General features: G+C 45.3%; 1 protein-coding gene across 6 annotated transcripts in view; it reads right to left on the minus strand.

The window, feature by feature from the left end:
- The window catches only part of SRGAP2 (SLIT-ROBO Rho GTPase activating protein 2), a 97,196-nt gene that overhangs the window by 66,239 nt on the left and 11,889 nt on the right, over window positions 1–19,068 (minus strand). For 2 of the 6 annotated variants that reach the window (XM_069876078.1, XM_069876077.1), the window contains exon 1: window positions 7,096–7,232. The exons of 3 other annotated variants lie outside the window; for them this stretch is intronic. In XM_069876078.1, coding sequence (XP_069732179.1) covers window positions 7,096–7,174 — 79 coding nt within the window. In that variant the 5' untranslated portion in view covers window positions 7,175–7,232. Of the gene's footprint in view, window positions 1–7,095; window positions 7,233–19,068 lie in introns of those variants that run through there. One more of the 6 variants, XM_069876082.1, reaches the window with a different exon arrangement.

A 19,068-nucleotide genomic window follows, 5' to 3' on the forward strand; every position in this document is an offset into this window, starting at 1 on the left:
GCAAGAAAACATAGCAGAAATGCATCAGTACCAGTCTAAAAAAGCAAAAATATTCAGTGACACAGCTAGTAGAGAGTATTTTGCTTTTACACAGGCAATGAACTCAACACGAAAACAATAAAAGATGCATTTTCTTCTAAAGAACTCCGAGCATTCAAACTCAAAATGAAAGTCTTAATGACAGAGCCATGGGTAGAATGGGGTTGTCTTGCTTGCACTAAGCCTGCCACTTGAGCAGAGCCTTACAAATCCAAGTTTTGTAATGAGGGACTAGGCTGAATGGAGCAGATACAGATACACACAGCGTATATTGAGCATCAAGCAGCTGCTTAAGTGCTGGAAGATCTAATGTACACAAGGATTCGTTCTTTCCCTGTGCCCCTCCCAGGCCCTGCTAATCCTGAAATACTTGAGCAAACAACAAAGAAATCTCAAAACAAACAGATCGCGCACACTGGCAAGGAAGGCGATGGGCAGGTTTACCTGGTGGTGCTGGTGCTGCACCACGGATCGAGGGTTGTGCCCTGCGCTGTCAGACAGAGGTTAGAGTCATAAAATCACAGAATCATTTGGGTTGGAAGGGACCTCAAAGCCCATCCAGTTCCACCCCTGCCATGGGCAGGGACACCTCCCACTGGATCAGGGGCTCCAAGCCCCATCCAACCTGGCCTTGAACCCCTCCAGGGATGGGGTAAGTCTTCCTTGTGTCTGATGCATTTGCACATTTAGACCTTATAGAACAGCATAGAAAATACCAGATACAGGAATAGAAAATACCACATACAGCTCAGACAGGTGATGGTGTGGCCACGTACCCCTCTCTGTGCCTCAACCAACAGACCTTTTACAAGGGCAACAACCTTGGAAACCCTGACAGTCTCCATCACGACATTCTCGATTGAGAAACTAGCTCGAGGAGAAGAAGCAGACATACAAAGGGCCACTTCCAAAGAACTAGCAGTGCTCAGAGTCTAGAGAAGATCAAAGCACACGTATTTTTATTATAGAGCTACAACAAAGCCCAAGCTCTTGGTTCTCAAGGTGGGACGCTCCACGCGCAGCTCTCCTGCTGAACAGCAGCAAGAAGCAGTAACCTTTTCCTTTAGTAAGAAATGCAGTATCAGCACTTCTTCCTTCTAACTGAACTCCGTGTTTCTCGAGGGGAACGGAGCCACAGATCGGGCTGCCCGCAAGGCAACAATGTGCTATTCAGCTCCAGCTTATCGGGGCCGTGGCGCTGGGCTGGAGAAGGGCAACCTTGCTCATCTTTCAAAAAAACACACCGCCCGGTCCTTCCCCAGAAAATCAAATCAAGAATGCAGGAATTTCCTGAGGCTTACCCAGCTTTCCAGGGCATAAAGCGTCTGCTTGTTTTCCCCTTGCTTACACAAGCCAAAGATATTTTCCTTCGGAGAACATACCGCGGTGGAGCCGGAGCCCGTGCGTGCTGTAACCCGAGGGTCACCGCGTTACACGGGACCTTTTCATGTCTGCAGTCACAACAACCACTTCAATCTTCAATTTGCTGCTTTTGCATCTTTTAATTTACTCAGGTTATTAGGTTAACAGCCACTTTAAACACCAAAAAGCCCTCCACCTCCTCTCCTTCTCTATAACTCCATAGACCTCAGTGATCCCACCCACCAGGATGGTTCATGACACGGAACAGCATCCTAAAGATGCTGCAAGTGCCTGAAGGTGAATAAACATGTTTAATTCAAGGTCAGGATGGCTGTAGTGGAATAAGCATTAAACACCAGGTATTGTTCTTCTCACAATAAGCCTTACCCTGCATTGCAGAATCCTTTCTATTGCATTTTGAGCTCACGTGGCTGACAACTACATAATTAAAACATCCCCAGTAGCAATAGAAAAGTTTCCCATCCATTTAAAGCAAACCATTTATTCACTTTCATCACCAGATCCTAAAGTCATCCAGGTCACCAAGGGAATGAGCGTTGTATAATGCTGGGCAGTTGCATAATTTGACTTTGGTCCTTTCTCCTATCTTCTCAGCATTCCCTGTAGCTACCAGAGGGCATGTCCAGTTATTAACAAATGCAAAGGGCAAGGAAGGATCTTCTGCCTTTCATATTTTAGTCACATTTGTCATTTTCAACACTAAAAACCTATTTGACATTTTTTTCCACCTTTTTAAACTTTGAAGCACCCAGAGGTGTTCAAGGCCAGGCTGGATGGGGCTTGGAGCAACCTGATCCAGTGGGAGGTGTGGAACTGGATGGGCTTTAAGGTCCCTTCCAACCCAAACCATCCTATGATTCTGTGATTTTAGGCTCCACCATACCTGGTCACTTTAAAAAAAAACTGGATGATCTCCATGAATTGAGTATTCCTGCTTGAAAAATCCCATCCTTTCAAAGTAGATGAGTGCCCCAGTACCCCAGTACTTAAATTGCAAAGTCCGGGTCCCCAAACACTCCCACCCTACAACCCTGGGAAGGATCCAGCAAACAAAATTAATAGTAGCTTACCCTTTATTATTAAAAAATCATACTTTCTTTTACAATTGAGCAAATTATAAGAACTGTGGTGCAATTATGGAGCTTTACTGAACCACGGGGGCTTCTCAAACTACACCAAACAGAAGAAGGTTTCTACAGAGGCTCTGTGCTCTTACAAAGGAATCAGCCCTGAGCAAGCAGACGCACTTTTAGCCTGGGACTATATCCTGCTCTTCTACAGCACACAGCTTCTGAAAAAGAATTTACCACAACGATTGAGGGTTTTCTGGCTTAAGCATCCTGTAAACTAAAGTTGAAAGTACTTCTGTACCAACTTGCTCCTTCTTCGGTAGGTCATGAACAGCGCTAGGAGGATGAACTCACACTCTTGAGACCTTGTGCTCCAGGAGAGATCATCTCCCCAGGCAGGGTTTAAGCTCTTTCCAGCAGTTAAGCTTGAACTGCTCTCCCTGGACAGCAAGAGAGTGAATCACAGCCTGCAGAGCACAGGGTACCAGGAGAAGGCACACAAAACCTGAGCAGCTTTTGAGTATCTACCCCATCTCCATGTATCTGCTCCAGAGCTTCCCCAAGATGTTCCCACCCCTATCCTGACTGCCACGCTGTGCAAAAGGATGACAAGCTTGGGAAAGGAGTGGGATGACAACAAAACAGCACCACCAACCCCCAGCCCCCACCCAGATTAAACAGCAATCCTCTCACCCACACAAACCTGCTCCAACTGGCAGAGCTGAACTCCAAACCCTCCCGCGCCCTCACCCTAACTTAGTGGTCCCCACGGCTGCTGCGTGAGGAGTTCTCCTCCCATGGTAACGCCGTGCAAGCTCAGGACAAGCAGGAGGCATGCCAAAATCAAAGCAAAACAGAATTAAAGCACACATGGGAAGGTGGAAGTCAGCAGATTCAAAACCTTTGCTCCTAGTCCAGTTATCCCAGACGCCCCCAATAGAAGATGCTATTATACAGAAGGAGTGGAAGTCACCAAGCGTTAAATTGTGCACACAGCTCTAACACGGTCTTATCTCCCAGGCTCCTCAGCAGTGTAGGAAAGATAAAACAGTCCAAAATGAACAAAAGCTCATAAGAGAACTGGAGCAGTAACTTCAGATCTTGCACATTGCTGGATGGAGCTTTGAGCAACCTGATCCACTGGAGGGTGTCCCTGCCCTTGGCAGGGGGTTGGAACCGGATGAGCTTTCCAACCCCAACCATTCCATGATTTTATGATTCTCTGTGATGGGTTTCTTAAATCCTTGTCTCCTGGAAGCTGCCACGTGCTCGGGTACTAAACACCAGAGAAGAACGGCAGCAGCACAGGGACCCTCCTCCTCGCTTTGCCAACCCCAGAGAGATGCTTAGCGTGAAGTTAACTCTCCATTCCTCCTCAAAAAAAACCCAAACCAACACTACAGCTTTGAGTAAAGGTTTAAACCTTTTAAATACAGAAATAAGTTTCAGAAGATGCTTTGGATTGCATAGTTTGAGCACACATTACTAATTGCCAAGAGTTGCTCACATTTCCCCTAACCTCACACAAAGGCAAGGCTGTGCTCCAAAAGCAAAAGGATTTGTTCTGTGAAAACAGCCCCAATATTATTATTTCGATAGCTCATTACAAATAGGACTGTGATAAACAACAGTCAACAACCCTGACCATGGCCAGGAGGTTTAAGGACTTCAAAAAGCCAGTAACAGGGAGGATTTGATGGGGCACACTGCGTTGCTAGCCAAAAGCTGTCAGTCATCGCAGCCTTCAACACCTCGCTGGTAATTTGAAAACCAGGCTTTGAAGTGAGAATGAGATAAAAGGAAGAAATGCAGTCCTTTGTTTAAGACCAAAGCCAGGAGGAAGATTCAGGTTCAGGTTCATAATCCTATCAGACACTGCACGCCCTGGAAAAGGTAAATCTTCTTTTAAAAACACAAGCTATTTCTTATGCATTTGAGAACTATTAACATCAGGTATTGCACATTATAACTATAAAGGGATTCTCGTCAAACACAAACAAAATAGGAGTTAGGAGCTGAAACTCTTATAGAGATCAATAAATTGCCTCGAGGGGTGAGACGAGTGCATGAAGTTTTGCCTTGGTGAAGTCCAAGAAGAGGACACGAGAAACTTAGAGGCAAAACTCAAGACTGGTCTCAGTGCAGCACGGAGGACACTCACCTTTTATTTCCATACCTACATCAGAATATATTTGCATTACTTGAGTCTACCTGCTCTTCTAGGCAGAACAAATTGCCACTCACAGGAGGAGTGAGGCAGTTGTGTGATGTCCCCATCACAACCAGAGCTGGAACTGGAACTGAGAGCACCCTTAACACTAGAATCTCATGAAGGCACCAAGCCCATACTTTGGTTTTCTATATCCCTATAAAACACTCATCTGCAATTCACAGACTGCAGACTGACACAAGGCTTCAGATCTGCAAAGCTTTTAAGCAAATCCTCAATATTATGCAACTAAACACACTGACAAAGTCACCAAGGCATTTAATCCTCACGGAATTCTAATTAAATATTTAGATATTGTTTTGTCTAACAAAGCAGAATCATGGAATATTTTGGGTTGGAGGGGACCTTAAAGATCATCCAGGTCCAACTCCCCTGCCATGGGCAGGGACACCTCCCACTGGATCAGGGGCTCCAAGCCCCATCCAACCTGGCCTTGAACATCTTCAGGGATGAGGCAACCACCCCCGGACACCGCTATCCACACTTGATCTTTCATTCCTTCATACTTTCTCGTGGCATATGCCACGAGAAAGTATGAAGGAATGAAAGATCAAGTCCAGGGAAGGCTCATGAGCAGTCATCATCTTGGTCTTGTCCGTCAGAGTGTGAGAATTAATTAGATTGACCCAAAAGTGTGGGAAATGTGCAGAAACACCCTTCAGAAACCACCAAATGCATTGGTAAGCAATGAGCCACCTGGGTGTGGAGAGAGGGAGGGAGGGGAGCCAGGTACTCATTGCTCTTCCTTTCAAAACAGGAGGAGATTTGAATGAAGAATGTTGTACTTCACAAAGGAAGGTAAATTCCTCTGTACAGGGAGAGGCTGCGCTTGCTTTCAACAGAAATATCTATTTATTCTAGCATGGAAATCCATCAGGAAGTCAGCAGAACAGTTCCATGAGACAAAGGCAGAATGAAGATGTTGCTGAGCTCCGAGGAAGGGGCTGTGGGACCCCCTCAGCTCCAGACCAGCTGCATTCATTCCTTGATACTCTGCTAAGTAGACTTCACAGAAAGCAGTTTGGAAAAAACACACCTTATTGGAGAAATCCAGAAAAAAAAATAAAAATCCAGAAGAAAACTAAGCAGTGATAACCATGACCTGAAATCAGCACTGAGAAGGAGGTGTAGGAGCTCATCATCGCTCTGCAGCGTGCGCGTACTTCTCCTGTGCATTACACAGAGCACACAAACCCCTCAAAAACTGGAGAAGTGGGTCACATAATGCTGAATTATAGCGTTATCTTTGATTTAAGTTCAACAAAAGACCGAGCAGGCTGATTACCTGGCTTGGTCAGCAATGAACACTCAGCCTCGGTCCATATGAGCTACCTGGAGTTCAGAGGCATTCTCTGTTCCTGACCTCTTATCCTTTAACAAATAATTAAGCCTCTGTCTCGCCTTCTTCAGTTATAAAGCTACACAGGACACGAGACACAAGCTCTAGGAGCATTTATCAAAACCTGAGCCTGAACAGCATCCAGCAGCACCAGAAACGTTGACCATTCCCCCTCACCCTGTCCCTGCCCTCCTCAATAAGACTCCACCGTTACCCTCTTATGCACAAATACTTCATGCAAAGCAGCATCAAGTGTATTTTTCAAATCAATAACATTGCTAGAACAGAAGTGGCAATTTACGCCTTACATGTTTTACTCTCTTCACCAAGAGGAAACTCCTATGGTGAATTATGTCACATATTTAGAGATACAAACAGAATGATTAATGCTGGTGTCTAATTTAATTTCACCTCAGGATTTCTCCCCCTCCCTCCCTCTCCTCTTTGGTAACTAAAGATGTTCGCATGCATAAGTGAGCGAGAAATAAATGAAGAGGAACAGAAAGGGACTGCAAACACTCCTCAAGCACAGCTCAGTAAACTCAATTCCAAAATTCAGTCCTGTAGACTGCCAAATTCCACGCCTGTCTTGGGCAGCCAGGGGAAGGACAGATAAATGTGGGGTTGGTGTTTTAATTGCATCAATGGTTTTCATCCTTGCTTGTACTTAAGCTGGCATTTTAGAGAATCAACACCCATTTACCTGGGATATTTTGTAAAGATAGGAAAAAAGCGAACAGAAGGAAGCTTCATTTTTGAAGTCTGGTAATTTATATAAGAGTGAAGGACAGCCTTAGGTTAGCAGCAATATTCCAGAGGCATCCTGAAGTTACCATGGAAACAAGCATCTTTCCCTGATACTGCCAATAAGTTCTCCTCTGGTCCTTGGTCTCGTTAGGAGCCGCCACGGTCTGAACGGATCAGATCGGAAGCCTCGCCCCTAACACGCATTTCCAGCTCCAGAGCTGAGGTGCCCAGGAGCCACCAGGCTGGAGATGTTCCTGGCCCCCCCATCCCATCCCAGTCAGACCCACCTGGTCGGTGACGAAGAACCCAGCGAGCACCCAAGGGCATCGCAGGCCAGCAGCCCGCAGACCGGTGCAGGTGACCCATCAAGGATCCCCACAGCCCTGCTTCTTCTGTCCCCGTCTCCCTTCCTGCCGCAACACCGAGTAAGGCTCTCAGTCCATGGAGAAGACAGCGACTGCCCACAGAAGTCAACAAGGTGAGTCAAATATATTCCAGCAGACTGATCCGGCCACCCCTGCCTCCCTGCCAGAGAGCGCCGTGCCTGTTTCGGGGAGGTTTGGAGAGCTATTAATTAACCGTACGCATTCCAGGAGAGGTGAATAATGAGCATCATTACAGACATTTCACAGATGACTTCAACGAGATCAAAAGGGTCCAAGGTATGTGCCAGCAGGAGCAGTGGACTCTGATGACAGAGCTGGTTTCCACCTCTTGTTTTCCCCACTGCGATGACCAACCCCTGCCATTAACCAGAACCATGCCATAAAATCAAAGTGATGCCTCTAAACTGGCACCAGAGTTTAAGATAAATCAGCCTTAACTGTTTACAAAAGAAATCTAATTGGAGCATTGTTTTTAATTCAAATACAGCACAGCCAGAAACCAGCAGATATTAGCTCGACTTAAAACCACAAATTGAGTTTATACAAAAAGACTCCAGTCTCTCTGTTCCTTTCCAGCTCAATCTTTGTTCAGCCAGAGGAGCTTACAGCAGGAATACTCAAGGAAAGCAAGGATATCCCAAGCCAGCTTTTCCATACAACCATAGGAAAGAGAGAAGTCATTCCTTTAGAGCTATAAATATTCAGCTGTGTGAGTGCAGCACTGCTGAATTCAAAGGAATTCACATTTTACTCCACAGCACCTCTCGTGAAGAGGGGAAATGTATATTTGACAGAGCCCACAAAGCTTTAACTACGTGAATCATCATTTTGCTACCAGTTCTTTGTCAGCTACAGCAACACCCCCTGCTCGGTGCAGCGCAGCCCAGACCAGGAACACGGAGACGCTCGTTCTTCATCTGCCTTTGTCAGAAAATTAACATAAAAACCCAGCTCTTCTTTTACAAACACACACATGCACACTTTGCCATTTAGAAATATCACTTATTTGGCTCCAACTCGTACAATAAATGGCTCCAAAGCTCCATACCACACACACTGTTGGGAAGATGTATAAGGTTCCACCTCAGCTCTGCACACTAACTTCTGCAATAAAAATCAAATTAAAATCCACTCTGCTCCTCTCTGTCCCCTCTGGGGAAAGCCACCTTCGCAGAAAAAGCTTTTTCCAAAGAAACATAGAGGCAATCCACCACGCTAATTGCAGTCATTCATTAAGATGATCATGTAGAAATACGACTAATAGTCAGAGGAAAATCAAAACCTTTTTATTAATATATATCACTTTGAATCGGTTGAAGCCAGAGTAGGAGACACTGAACCAGGTACCGGTCTGGGTTCCCAGTACCGGTTAGATAACAGAATGATAGAACGGTTTGGGTTGGAAGGGACCTTAAAGCCCAGCCAGTTCCACCTCTTGCCGTGGGCAGGGACACCTCCCACTGGATCAGGGGCCCCAAGCCCCATCCAACCTGGCCTTGAACCCCTCCAGGGATGTTTTGTTTGGGGGGTGGTTTGAGGTATTTTTGGAAATATATGGACTTAAAAGCCAGTGTCAGGAGGGGACAAGAATAAAACCATCTTAACAATACAAAGCTGGAAAATAAGTGGCGTAGTAAAATCTCCATTGATGGAATTACATGTGTAACTTGAAGTAAAACTATTCAAATTCGATTTATATGCTGACAACACTCAGATAACTCACGAAACTCAGTTATTGACATCCCCGAATCATGAATTATCAATACAAGACACTTAATTTTCATTTTTTGCTCATTACACGCATAAATCATTCATGCTACGAAGCCGTGATTGACATTTGTGAATTCTCAGCGTGGTGGATCACTATTATCAACAGACATTCCTGCAAAGAGCCGGGACAGATGGATGTGTTATCACCCTTGAAAATCCAACACCTTCACGGGAACATGAGAATCGCTTACAGTGAGAAGGGGATGGTGAAAGCTTCAGACGCTCTGGGCTTATTTTGGTTTTCAAAGGATGAATGGTCATTTCCAATGAACAGGAGATCGTTCTGCTGCTGCTATGAAGCCATCAGCCAGCTGAACAGAGCAAGGAGCCTTATCAAAGCAAGACGTTGTACCTTGCAGTCTGACTCACACCAAGACCATCTGGACAAAACATTCAGACAAGAGCTTTAAAAAAAAAACCCAACATCTCGAAACAAATTGCCAGACAGGATTACACAAACCGCTCTGTCGAACGTGGTGGAGACGGCCAGGAAAGCTTTGAAAGCAGACGCAGGGCAGGAAACGCGGATCCTGCTGGAATCCGCATACAATTTATCTCTTTTACCTTTCAACTTTTTCAGATCCAGAACCCGAGAGCAGATAACGCACCAGCGTTAAAGGAAAACGGACCTAAAGTGTCATTAAAGGATCAGGTCGCTGTCTGCTGGAACAAATTGACTCCCACGCATCCCCTTGAGTTCCTGCCATGTAGCAGCAATTCTGGACCTGCTGGGGCATCCTCAGCACCTGCTTTTCCAAGTTAAAACAGTAATTCCCCCAACGTGAAAGCTACACCACTGTTTATCATATCAACCAGAAAAGAAACACTCAAGAGCTGGGTATTGCTGCTTGTTCCTACCTTGATTTCCCCAGACAGCAACCAGGGACCCAGTAAAAACCTCAAATCTTAAGACTTAATCACCCAGAGTAGTTTTTATCCTATATCTGCCAAAGTAGATGCACTGATACAGATAAACCACCGAACACAGTTCATTTCGCATCTGCCTTTCCCACTAACGACTCCACAGGTCATTTGCCAAAAGCCATACAGATAAAACCAGTCAAACTTTTCCCTGCTCCCCCAACAGCTTAATTACTGCTTCAAACTTGGAGCAAGCCATGACAACCTCACCATTTGTCTCCACATTTCATTTTATGACGCTCCGACATCTGCAGAGGATGCTGTAATTAAAGAATAAAATTATGTTTAAAAAGAAAGCCTGGACACAATCAGCTTATTTGCCTGAAGAAGTAGATTTCATAGCAAGTGATGAGGTGCAGATGCTCTTCAGCAACACCAAGTAGTCAGTCAGCAAACGCTGAAGTCCTGAATTACACACACTACCACAATTCTGAAAAATAAAAGCAAAGGAGATGTTCTCTCTTGTTCTTAAGTATTTCATTGTTTTAAGAACCTCAGCCTTTTTGTGTGATAAACTCCAGCAGCTTCTTGGCGAGTTGCTTTTAATGGGAAGTCAGGGTTGAACTTAGGGAAAGGCAAAAGTTGGGATTAATGGAGCACAGCAACTAAGATTCCCATCCCTAACCTTGCACTCTCCCTTATGTCTGCAGGCAGACTAAAAAGAGCTGTAAAATCCCCCAAACCCTGCATCTCCCAGCTGCTGACGCTGCATTTGGCTGTCCCATCGCATGGCTGGAAGTTCACTCGGCGCTGGACTGGGAATTCCATCACACTAATGAGATAAGCATAAGGCATCAATCGTGGCAGCGTTCCTACTCACAAGTAAGCGACACGGCAAGCCAAAAGTGCAAAACCTCCTCAAGAACAGGATGTCCAGCTTTTAATCTCCTCAAGGAGAGCTAAAGGACCACTGCGTGGGAAGGAAGCCAAGCCCATCAATCTGAAGACAGACTGATACGTTCCAGCTTTCCACCTCATCCCACCTGAAAACCTTCATTTTTAGCCACTGCAGCACTCCGCTACGACAATCCAGATGTACAAACGGATCGCAATGAACCCAGCAGCTCCACATTTGGAGCTTGCATCAGCAACGTACTTAGTGATGCAAATGATGTTCCTCAAATTCAGGAGCTGCTGAGGAAGAAGTCGATGCGCCTGGTGACAGCAGCTGCTTCCACCACAGCCGACACCGACAGCAGCCACTGGAAGCAGAAGCAGGCAGCAGCTTCTTACAAAAAGCCCCATGTTTAAAAATGAAGCTGTAAGAGAAACTACTTCTTCCCCCTCTACTTTGATGGGAGGATTTTAGATGACTACGCTCCAAGAAGAGAATTTTAAAATCCCCACCACTCTAAACTAGGTTGTGGCTTAACCCCATCACTTCTCTGCTCAATGTTTCTTCTTGCGGTTCAGTTCAAAAACCACATTTCAGCACAGCTGAAGGGCTGTTACTGTAAGATTCCTGATGGATACACCCTCCCAACCACCATACCCTTCTCCCAAGGCACCGACTCTTGCTGCAGCATACACAGCTATCACAATCTTAACTTCAGTTTTAGTTGGTATTTTCCTTGATTTCACAATATACTCGAAATAGAATGAACAGAAAATTCTTTCCGTGAAGTTTCAGTTCCCTCTTTTCGAAAGCTGCATCAACGACTTACGACCAAACCGTTCCCTGTTTGACACGTTCACATCTCCAAAACCAGGCAGTTGCCAGTTACTCTTTGGGACTCAACTTTCAAAAAGTAAGTCATTAATCACGAATTAACCATACAGAACTGCAGACCAAACCAGAAGAACACAGGATACAACGCTGGGGGACAAACAGACCAACATTTCGCTCTGCAAACAAGGCAGATAAAGAGCTATTAAAATATATTTAAATAATAGAACTATATTAGGTGCTGTGAGGCAGTTGGGGTTGTTTATGAGGTGCCAGATACATCCCTTCAGCAGACCCACAAAGACCAGAGGGATTGCACTAGATGTTTTTCTCTATAGCATCAGATAAAAAAATGCCTTTATCAACTGTGAAACTGGCAAATTTGTCCTCTAGGATCTCCTGATAAAGCCAGAAAAAGTCACATTTATTTTGTGTAACAGCTGCTTTTCTCCTCTAAAGCTTCAGAAGGCAAAGGGAAAACCACACATGGAGGAAACCAGACTAGGAAAAGGCATTTCACACAGCGTATTGTGAACAACACAATGTAGTTGTCCATCCACAGCTTCAAAAAAGGTTTTATTTTGCAAGGTAAATATTTAAGCACGCTCTTTCCCTGGCCCATACAGCTGTCAGGAATTGCAGGTCCTTGAAACTGAGGAGTTCTCTTGCCTGGACGCCTGCGTGTGGATGCAGCCGTGGAGATGTGTAACTCGAGTAACCAGAGCCAGAGAAATTCCAAAGGAGCAGCCTGCTTTCCTGCACAGAAGTGTCACCTGCTCAGTCAAAAAAAAACCCTTTTTGCTTAGAAATTCTGGCCGTGTTACTGCTAAGCTGACTCAGTCCATTGCTCTGCAGAACACCAAGACATCCTCTTCGTCGCTGCCACCAGTAAGGGTGGAGGTGACTCCACTGGGCTCCATCAGCTTCATCCGCAGCCTTGGGAGTTTCCAGCTTTGCAGAAATACACACACAGACCCTCACCTTCCATCTGAACACATGAACCTCCTTTTGAAACAGAAACACTCACAAAAAGGTATCAAAACTGTCACATTTTGAACCTACAGCTGACTCATCTTCACAAAAGCTGTCACCTTGCAAGCACCCGACGGGGAACCCAGATAAAGCCTGTCAGACAGCCTAAAACTTAACCCATGCGAGCAGGATTTGAAAATCTGCTTTAAAAGCAGCCACTTTCCTTCATAACCTCCACTCTCTCCAGCAAAGAAATATAGGAAGAGTGGAAGAGGTCTCCAGCGAGGAGCATAAGAGAAGGAGATCTGAAAAGACCTCTGGCTCTGCAAATTAAAAATATCACTTGCACACAATGGTCCGAGCGTGGTGCAGCATCGACGGCTTTTCATTCCGGCTATTGTCATCTAATAATAATCCCAGTGCTGGCTGTATTGTGAGCTCTCGCTGCCCACCTCCCTGCCAGAGAGCTATTTAAAGCGTACGACACACAAGCTTCTCTTTGAACGTCAGAGTACGGGAAGTCAGAGCTAACGCAGTCTTTGAGGTCCCTGGGTTTTAAAAACTCTGCCCATGAATTAAGCAGCACAGAGCGGGTCTCGTATTTAAAGACGGAGGGGAGGAAAATCTCACTAGGAGAAACACACCAGCGCAGGTCTGGAAAGTTGTGCATGACAACATCATCATCTTCAATGGGGGGAAGGTTTCAAAGAGCATCCACGATAAACAGAGGCACAGAGAACTACAGAATCATAGGATCACCAGGTTGGAAGAGACCAACCAGATCGAGTCCAACCATTCCCATCAATCACTAAATCATGTCCCTTAGCATCTTGTCCACCCGTCCCTTAAACCCCTCCAGGGAAGGGGACTCAACCCCCTCCCTGGGCAGCCTCTGCCAGGGACCAATGACCCTTTCTGTGAGAAATTTTTCCTAGTGTCCAGCCTGAACCTCCCCTGGTGGAGCTTGAGGCCATTCCCTCATGGGTACCACGATGGGTACCAAGTAAATCATCCAACACCTCAGTCACAAATGGAAGTTGGAAGCCACGGCTGCACCTCAGCTTTCCAAGAACAAAGTAACTCGAGCTCACCTCCACCATTTGTGAAGAGGTCAAAATACATCAAAACCAGCAGGCACATCCTGAATGACCTAGAGATACTGCGCACATCTCAGCACGAGCGCGTAATTATTTATGAAGTAGGGTAGATTTAAGAGAGGAGATTGAGAGAGATTAGGAAGAAATGTTTTCCTGTGGGGTGGCCCAGGTTGCCCAGAGAAGTCATGCTGCCTCCAGATGTCTTCCTCAAGGCCAGGCTGGATGGGGCTTGGAGCCCCCGATCCAGTGGGAGGTGTCCCTGCCCGTGACAAGGGATGGAACTGGATAGGCTTTGAGGTGCCTTCCAACCCAAACTATTCTGTGATTCTATGATTCTAAGCAATATTCCATTCACAAGATAAATCATCGCACTTGGGTGATTTCTAAAAACATGAATATTTTTTGATTCATAATCAACAGAGAGATATCAGCCTCAACAAAACCATTTTCCTTAAGCCTCAGAAGCCCCATCCCAGCCTGAGCACTTGTATGACATCTGCAAAAACCCAAGGCAGAATTTCTTCTTCTGTCTGCAGCCGTGCGAGGCCAAAAGCTCCTCCCAGCCCCAATGTGGGTCCAGAGGAGCAGAGAAGTGATTCATCCTCCCACTCTCCATCCAGGCTCCTGCTTCTCAGCCAGAGCTGCCAGGAGGATTCGGAGCCCACCACCTTTGGCAGCGTGGTGCAATCAGTCATCGAGACGGGAGTCACTCCCAGCAATTCCGACAGTGTGAACATTTGGTGACATTTCAATCGCTACAAACAGGGAATGAATTGGAATCTGGACCTAAAAAAGATGAAGGTTGACTCATCCGCACTGACTTCTCTCTCATTAAAATAGATTGTACTTATTCCCAATTTGCAACTTGCTATATATGAGGAGTATACTAAAGAAACTATAATTAAGGAACTCTTTAGCGTGCGAAGAAAGAAGTCAGCCCCCAAGAGTGAACTCACTCATACCCAGCTCTCTTCCACTTGAGTTCATAGGATTTGTTTCTCCATCTAGAAATGTGCCAACCGGAGAAAACTGAAATGAATCTCTATCCACAACAAAACGACAGCAGTGAAGCCATAAACAAGTTGCTTGGCTTGATAAAAAGGAGTTCAAGCCCTGAGCCCGCAGCACTTCCTGACATTTTTAAGCCTTCGTAGGGAGGAATCACCACTTGCTCTTCAAACTCTCCCAAGGCTACAGAACTGATGTACAAAAACCCCACACTTGGCTGAGCAGAAAAAAATAAAAGGAAACTGAAAAAACAACTCATCACCAGAAAGTTAATAGTAGGTGTATAAAAATATTAACTTAGGCAATGAAAGAAGCACAGTCTGCACTGTTAGTTTATTTAGAGTAACCACATTATTAACCAATCTGCCATCAGCAACAGCAGACGTACCCGCCGTCACCGCGGCGCAGAGAACATCCCTTTTGGAAAGACACAAGAGGATGAGCCATCTAACCTCAAACCAAGCTAAGGCACGCAGAAAATGAAATCACCAAGGAGCCAGGCACTTGCTAAAATTCTAAATCTACCATAATGACTGACAAGGCAAAGCGGATTTTCCTTCGCTCTTGACACACTCTTCCCCTTCCTCCAACGTGTTTGATTGCTTTGTTTCCCTTTCCTTGTCTATTCTAGTCCCGGCTGCCAAGGACAAAAAAAAAAAAGAAAGCATTAACACTTTGATCGGGATTAAGAGCATTTGGGAGCATTGAGAAAGCTTCCTGAATCATAGAATTACCAGGTTGGAAGAGACGCACCAGATCATCGAGTCCAACCATTCCCATCAATCACTAACCCATGTCCCTCAGCACCTCATCCACCCGTCCCTTAAACCCCTCCAGGGAAGGGGACTCAACCCCCTCCCTGGGCAGCCTCTGCCACTGCCCAGTGACCCTTTCTGTGAAAAATTTTTTCCTAATGTCCAGCCTGACCCTCCCCTGGTGGAGCTTGAGGCCATTCCCTCTCGTCCTGTCCCCTGTCCCTTGGGAGGAGAGCCCAGCTCCCTCCTCTCCACAACCTCCTTTCAGGGAGTTGGAGAGACCAATGAGGTCTCCCCTCAGCCTCCTCTTCTCCAGGCTAAACACCCCCAGCTCTCTCAGCTGCTCCTCTTGTTCTCCAGCCCCTTCACCAGCTTCGTTGCTCTTCTCTGGACTCGCTCCAGAGCCTCAACATCCTTCTTGTGGTGAGGGGCCCAGAATGGAGCAGCCTCCCTGACCCTCGTCTTCCAGGACAAAATAAACAGCTCAGAAAGCAATAGGCGACTCCCAGCAGCATGTGTTAAAGCCAAGGAGAAGGGCTTTGCAGCACTGGGGCTCTTGCTTGCTCTCTCACAACCACAAACAAGACGAAGAGGGCCCACCTTGAGGAACCAGATCACAAGAAAACAACAGAGAATCAGCCCAAATCAGTTTGACCTGCATGCTCCACCACTAACATGCAAGGTTCACAAACTTTCTCCTATTTAAACTGAAAATCTTCACCAAGCTCTGAAGTTCCCTGTTCCCACAGCAGCTGAAGGTTTGCTTCAACACCGAGCGTTTCTCACAGAGGTAGGAAAGTGTCGGCAAAATCCTGGCACGAGAGGTGGCAAAATGAGCATCTTTTTCAATGTTCTCAACTGGCCTCTCTTCTTGGCAGCTTAAAGATGTACAAATTCTAAATTACAAATTTGACATCTAGGACCGGCAACCCAGCGTCTTGCCAACGCCGAGGTTCACATAAGCCTTTAATTCCTAAAAATAAACCTTAAAGAAAACATTCGTTCAAGATTCGATCCCAGGGGAGCAAAAAACTTTGGAAGAGTCATAAAAAAACTGGCACTTAAAATAGCAAACCTGTTTATTTGTGCTGGGAAACTGCAGGGAAGTGTTTACTTCCTACTGATTACCCCAACAATTTCCCAGTGGCAGAAGCCAGGGAAGAAGAAAAGAGAAGGGAGAAAGGAGTTAAAAGAAGGGATACCTAGACATGGTTCAGCTACACAACAACCTCATTTGAGATGGTACAACTGTGACTCACTCATGGAATCGGTTTTGACTGTTTTGCAGTGAACTCAATGGAGTTTTATTTGATTTATTTGACTTATTTCTTCTCCTGCTCCCTGTTTCCATTTGGACCGTTGAGCACCTCCCAAATCTAACTTTCTCATTCAAAAAATTCTGGGATTTGTCATTCCATCACCACCAAAAAGCCCAAACAAGAACAAAGAATAAAAAAATAAATTCACTATGCAACTATCTCCTCTGAAAGACAGCGGCTCATCCTTTCCAGCCACGCCGACTGTGTTGCCAGACAGGAAAAAAAAAGAAAAAGAGCTCAATGTTCACTCAACATGTTTCAAGATCTGTAACTGAATCCCTTAAATCTCAATGGAGACCTTGATTTAGGTCATTTTGAGTAATTCACTACCCTTTAATCTTTCTCCCTACTGTCTGTCTGCTCGGAACACAACGTCATTCAACCGTGCAAGATCTGCTGAAAGATCCAATTCAGCAACCCAAGGAACAGAGGCTCCTCCAAAAGGATCGGAATTAACGGCACCAAACACAGGAGGATCCCTCTCCTCATCCAAGGGGAAAACGGCACCCACGCAGCTCCAACACCACCAAAACGCTAAAAATGCTAATTTAGACTGGATGCTCTTCCAATGATCATACAACACTTCAAGCTATTTGAAAGGGAAATGGAAGGAATTTTGAGGCAGAAAGAAAGCAAATTGTTACTACGAGCATGTTATAAATACACAGTTATGCCCACAGTTATACCCCGAAATAATTTGCTTTGTTTAGCTTCAAAGTCGACAAGGAATCACATCTACGATGCCTTAAATACCCTACAGGAAGTTTCAGAATGGGAGAATTCTACAAACTTCTGGCTTTTGGGCAGGTTTGTGGGGTTTCTTTAAATATCAGAGACACAAGAGTTCTTAATTACCTATATTATGTGTGATGTATTAATGACCACACTTTCAGTGATAGCTGAGGGGTCATCACAAAGACTGGAAGTAGATTTAAGATAAGTGAAGTAGAAGTTTAGAAAGTGATACTATAATAAAGCCTGAACTATAAGAGCTGAAAAGCTCTTTAGCACATCGAACAAACAGGGAACTCATTTGAGGGACTTGAAACTCAACTCACCTCTCCAAAGTGGGAGAAAAAAAATACTTTGTACATTGAAAATCAAAATAAAAGAGATTTTCCTCTATCTGAGAAAAACCAATCTATGTGAAAGAAGTGAGAACACCTGCACTCCAAAATGTTAATGGTCAAGATTTTAATATTATTGCTAGAAGCCAGAAGTAGGCACAGTGAGGCTTCAGAGGGAGCTTTGTTTTGGGAACAAAATAAGCTTTGAGAGGCACACGACTAGAAGCAATTGAAAAAAAGGAGGCAGGGAAAGCAAAGAAACCCGTTTTCCTTGTGTATCGGAGAGTCCTTAGTGCAGAGAACAGCATTTATTCTTAATATCACCATCAAAGCAGTGCTGCGAGCAGAGTGTAACCTTCCTAAAACAGACAGCCCAGGCGAGGTTGAGTCCCCATCACCTTCAAAAATTAATAACTCCCAACTGATTCCTTCCCACAGGCGCGTGGAGCTGCCACCCTCTGCACACACCTCTCCCTGCAAGGTCTCAAAGCAACCTTCTCGAAGGGAGAGGCACTGAGCTCCGATAAATGTGTTTAGATAGTCAACATCTAAACACCACCTGCAGCAAGGGCAACAGCAAACCTTCCAGGAGATGCAGAAACCTTTAAGTACAGGTAGCAGCACATCAGCAGCACTTTCATCTCAACCGTCCACGCTGCTCGAGGTTTGGGCAAGGGTGGGGCACGGAGGAGAACTATTCACACAAAGCCTCAAACCACTGAAACGATGCGAGCGAGCTGGAAAAGGCAAGAGAGGACACAGAAAATTATAGCTGATCTGCCAGCTCACAGCAAGTATTTATTATGGAAGCTCACAAGCTACAGACGCTGCTCTTGGGAGGAACCTCCCACAGCAGAAACACAACACGCTTGTCCACTCCAAACATCTTGGTCTGGACTTTGCAAGCTCCTACCTAAAATACAGTCACAGAGCCTTCTCCCCTCCAAGACTATCACCATGGGTGCTCCTTAGGCTTGAGCTTGAAAAATTCATCAGTGATGGTCAAGCCAATTTATAAACCACAGCAAGAATGACCAACTGTTGGAGCATCTCAACCAGAAAACAACTTGAAGTTTCAGAAGAAACTAAGACAAAATCCCCAAACCAAACCAAAACATTCTCTTATTTGCTGGCAGCAGCTGTCAGGGCTTTCAAGGTGTAAAAGGCAATTCTACCTACAGACAATTTCCAGAGATGTTGGTGCCAGAATTCATAGAATCATAGAATCACCAGGTTGGAAGAGACCCAACAGATCGAGTCCAACCATTCCTATCAAACACTAAACCATGTCCCTCAGCA

Source organism: Phaenicophaeus curvirostris, chromosome 24 (assembly GCF_032191515.1).
Source record: "Phaenicophaeus curvirostris isolate KB17595 chromosome 24, BPBGC_Pcur_1.0, whole genome shotgun sequence".
Classification (NCBI taxonomy): Eukaryota; Metazoa; Chordata; class Aves; order Cuculiformes; family Cuculidae; genus Phaenicophaeus; species Phaenicophaeus curvirostris.